Consider the following 4,152-nt stretch of genomic DNA (forward strand, 5'->3'; position numbering starts at 1 on the left):
AAATCAAGTTAGGAGATTCGAAATTAAAAGCCTTACCTTCCCTTGACTCAAAATTTTATTATTTTCCTTGCAAATAGTCAAGTTAATGTTATCTACTCACCTGATACATTACTAATATATGGAAATACAGTCACTATTCACCTAACATAATTAATAATTTAGATTCTCAAATCTTACCCCTTCTCCTTTTGCTGGCCAGGTGGCCATAAGGGGGCGGTTAAAAGTAACAATACTGAAAGTTATGGGCATATGTGGAAAAAAATGACAAATGTAGTAATCCTTCATGGGGAGGTCCGTCGTCATCATGTTTAAAAGGAAAGAGAAGAAAACGTAGAAATATCCTTAACAGCTCGGGGAGGGAAACGCGAGAGGGATAGTCAGAAAGAAAAATATAGTAATAGTACTTTTTTTTCTCTCTCTCCCTCTCTTTTTCTGGCATTTGCTCTTTCTAGTCTGCCTTCATATACATTCTTTGCTTCCTCACGGGATACTATCCCCCTCTCTTTCAATCTCTCACTCTCCCAGTTCTCTCCTCATAACAAGCCGTCTCTGTTACTGAATCCCCCGTTCTTCTTCTGCCATTCTCTTCTTTTCAAGTTCTTCTTTCTAGCACATATCGGATTCGCTGTTATTTGCTTCTTCTAATAACTGGGGCTCGTGTTTCGGGGAATGATTTCTGGGGAAAAGAAAGCCACAGAATAAAGAGACAGAGAGAATGTCGCAGACTGGCAAGCCGATGCAGGGACTGGGGTTCGATTCTCTCACTACTCGATTCCGCGATTTGTTGGCTTCTGACGAGAACAAGCCTGATTTTAAAGAACTCGATCTGGGTTCTCCTGTTTCTCCATTGAAAACCCCTGCCACTGTTAATGCTGCCGGTGCCGGCGCCCCTAACACCTCAAGCTGCAGCTCGAGCAGCTCTGCCGGATCGGTTTCCGGAAGCAGACAAACCGTTGCCAAGTTGCCCTGTAAACCAGACGGGAAGCCCAGCAACAACTCCGGCGAGCTCCGTGAGACCAACTCAAACGCCTGTGAGAGCCTTCAACCGGCTTTGGCATCCCGACGCACCAAGCCGGGTCATAGGAGATCGGTTTCAGCTGGAGCTCCATTAATATACTCCGGTGGAAGTTCTAGCAGCTGGGGGAATAACGGTCATCCAAATGGTGCGACTTCAGGGACTAATTTGCTCCCAGCCGGCAATATTTGTCCGTCAGGGAAGATCTCAAAAACAGGTTTGGCGCCTCGAACACCCAATAGAACTGATGTTTTGGGTTCAGGGACGGTAAACTATGGCCGAGGCAACATAATGCGCGGTGGCGGGAAATTGGGCAATGGAGGGCACGTCATCGTCTACGACAATGTCCCCGGGAACTCTCAGCTGGGAGGGGTTTCGGACATTGTGAAGCGAGCAATGAGTGCTTCAGATCCTGAGGAAGTGAAAAGAGCTGGAAATGAGCTATACAGAAGCGGTAACTTTGCGGAGGCATTGTCGTTGTACGATCGCGCAATTTCGATATCACCCAATAATCCTGCTTACCGGAGTAATCGGGCGGCAGCGTTGACGGCTCTGGGGAAGTTGGCTGCGGCGGCGAAGGAGTGCGAAGAGGCTGTGAAACTGGATCCTGGTTATGCCAGGGCTCATCAGAGACTGGCTTCACTTTATCTGCGGTTAGCGCTCTGTTAGTTTTGTGTTTATAAAGTTGCATCGTGTTTAACTTATATTATATCTATGCTTTTATCAGTATGGTTCTCTTGTAACTGTGTCGTTGACGGAAAAGTACTGCTTTGCTCATCTTTCATCCTTGACTTGGTTTTGATATGCGAATGATTGATCTTAGTTTTGGCATCTGTCACGTGGATTTGATGCTGGTTACTGTGAAAATTTGAACAGTTCTCATAATTTCCGGCTATAGCTTTGGAATACGAACTCTTTTTCCTTGCTTATTCATTTGATATGGTAACAAGAGTTTCTCGTTCTGTGGCAACTTTTCCTTCGTCAAGGCATGTATTAAACATTTTATACATTCGACTTTTGAAAATTCGGAATTTTTGTTGGCTCATTTGAATTTATAAGTAGATGTGGAATTTCTTCAGCTTTGGGCAGGTTGAGAATGCCCAGAGCCACCTCTGTCTCCCTGGAAAACAGGTGGATCATTCGGAACTGCACAAGCTGGGGCTATTGGAGAAGCATTTTAAACGATGTGCAGAAGCACGAAAGATCGGTGATTGGAAAAGCGCACTCAGGGAATCAGACGCAGCCATTGCTGTCGGAGCAGATTTCTCTCCCCAGGTATGCTCCACTCTTGTACATACAAACAAACAAACATATATATAATTTGAATTTCTCAGTGATATTCCATAGTTTCTATTCCCTAAGTTGGGTGAGTTCTACTTGCAGCTTTTTGCTTGTAAAGCTGAAGCCTATTTGAAACTTCATCTGCTTGAGGACGCTGAGTCCACCCTCTCAAACATTCCAAAGCTGGAGGGTTGCTCTCAAACCAAGTTCTTTGGTATGGTTGGTGAAGCGTATGTTCACTTTGTTCGAGCTCAGGTTGAGATGGCCTTAGGAAGGTAAAAATCATCAACTTCCAATGCAAGAAATAGGCATGAATTTTGAGTGAATGGGAAAAACAGTGAACAAGAAAGATGGTTCCTTTTTTTTTTTTTTTTTTCCGGGGCAGATTTGAGAATGCAGTAGCAGAAGCAGAAAAGGCTAGTTTGGTAGACTATAGCAATGTGGAAGTTGCAAGGGTAGTAAATACCGTGAAAATGGTGGCGGGGGCTCGCTCTCGAGGCAACGATCTTTTTGGCCAAGGAAAATTTTCTGAAGCTTGCTCTGCTTATGGAGAAGGCCTCAAGATTGATAGTTCCAACTATGTCTTGTTCTGCAATAGAGCTGTTTGCTGGTCTAAACTTGGGCTGTGGGAAAAGTCTGTCGAGGACTGCAACCATGCCCTGCGAATACAACCAAACTGTACCAAGGCCCTTCTTCGTAGGGCTGTCTCAAATTCAAAGGTGAACTTTTTTGCACTGTGCCTATGTTTGTCTGTTTGTTTCTTCTCTTTCTTTTTGAGCAGTACGGTCACAACTTTTATGGTGCTTTGTCTAATTGTGAATTCTATTTCTTGGGTGATTCTAAATGATTGCTTGACTAATAAATGTTGTGTTCAGCTTGAAAGGTGGGGAGATGCTATAAGAGATTACGAGGCATTAAAGCATGAACTTTCTGGAGACAGTAAAGTTGCTGAGTCTCTCCGTCAGGCTCAGCTTGCATTGAGGAAATCTCGTGGGGAAGAATGTGGTTCAAAACTTGTTGAGGTTGAAGAGGTCTCTACATTAGATAGATTCAAAGCCGCAGTTGCTTCTTCTGGTATTTTCTCCCCAGTAGTTTTAGTGCAGCATTTCTCTTGCCTCGTTGGTTTTGTGTAAAGCCAAAAACCTCAATTTTCAGGTATCTCAGTGGTTCATTTCAAGAAGGCATCTAATGAACGATGTCAAGAAATATCCCCCTTCATAAATACGCTCTGCATTCGATACCCAGATGTTAAATTCATCAAGGTAAAACACTAATTTATGCCTTTCTGAGAAGTATAGACATTGATGCTAACACACTGACACAGAAAACAACCAAGATATACGCATTATTATTTCATAAAATTTGAAGAATCATGTCTTGTCACACACAAACGTGATGTCCAAAATGTGTTTAGGTGGTTATCTTATACGCAAATTACACTTGGTCCTTCTTAACTTGATCCAAAATCAATTTTTCAGGTGGATTTGGAAGACTGTACAAGTGTAGGAAAAGCTGAGAGCATAAGAACTGTGCCGACCTTCAGAATATATGCAAATGGAGAGAAGGTGATGGAGATGATAAGGCCGAGTCATCAGTTATTGGAGGACTCTGTGAGGAACTGTTGTAATCTCTAGCTTCCATAATGTATACCCTTTAATTTTTTTGCAGTCATATGTAGGCGGACTGGCCAAACCCTGCCCTCTTCAGTTCAGAAAGATCAGGAGGGTCAGTTTTTGCCCTGGTACACAAAGTGCACATAAATTTTTCAGAGCTCTAGGCAGATAAACCTCAGGGAAAAATCAGCGTCTTGTTAATTAGGTTTTCAATCATAAATGTATATCTTGTTTCTTCCTTTT

General features: G+C 43.0%; 1 protein-coding gene across 1 annotated transcript; it reads left to right on the top strand.

Moving 5' to 3' along the window:
* Positions 1-366: 366 nt before the first annotated feature.
* On the top strand, positions 367-4,152 carry LOC114746407 (inactive TPR repeat-containing thioredoxin TTL3-like). Its single transcript, XM_028934633.1, has 7 exons — positions 367-1,668; positions 2,095-2,290; positions 2,399-2,571; positions 2,682-3,015; positions 3,172-3,370; positions 3,452-3,558; positions 3,775-4,152. Exons 1-7 carry the CDS (start codon positions 716-718, stop codon positions 3,928-3,930), a joined length of 2,118 nt encoding a protein of 705 aa, XP_028790466.1. The 5' UTR covers positions 367-715; the 3' UTR covers positions 3,931-4,152.

The sequence above is a fragment of the Neltuma alba genome, unplaced genomic scaffold (genome assembly GCF_004799145.2).
Source record: "Neltuma alba isolate B1F8T4 unplaced genomic scaffold, ASM479914v2 tig00004971_pilon, whole genome shotgun sequence".
Lineage (NCBI taxonomy): Eukaryota > Viridiplantae > Streptophyta > Magnoliopsida > Fabales > Fabaceae > Neltuma > Neltuma alba.

Coding starts and splice junctions, on each gene's coding strand:
- LOC114746407 (XM_028934633.1), top strand. CDS start 716: ATGTCGCAGACTGGCAAGCCGATGCAGGGACTGGGGTTCGATTCTCTC. Junction 2,572..2,681: donor GTTGAGATGGCCTTAGGAAG/GTAAAAATCATC, acceptor TTTCCGGGGCAG/ATTTGAGAATGCAGTAGCAG. Junction 3,371..3,451: donor AGCCGCAGTTGCTTCTTCTG/GTATTTTCTCCC, acceptor CTCAATTTTCAG/GTATCTCAGTGGTTCATTTC.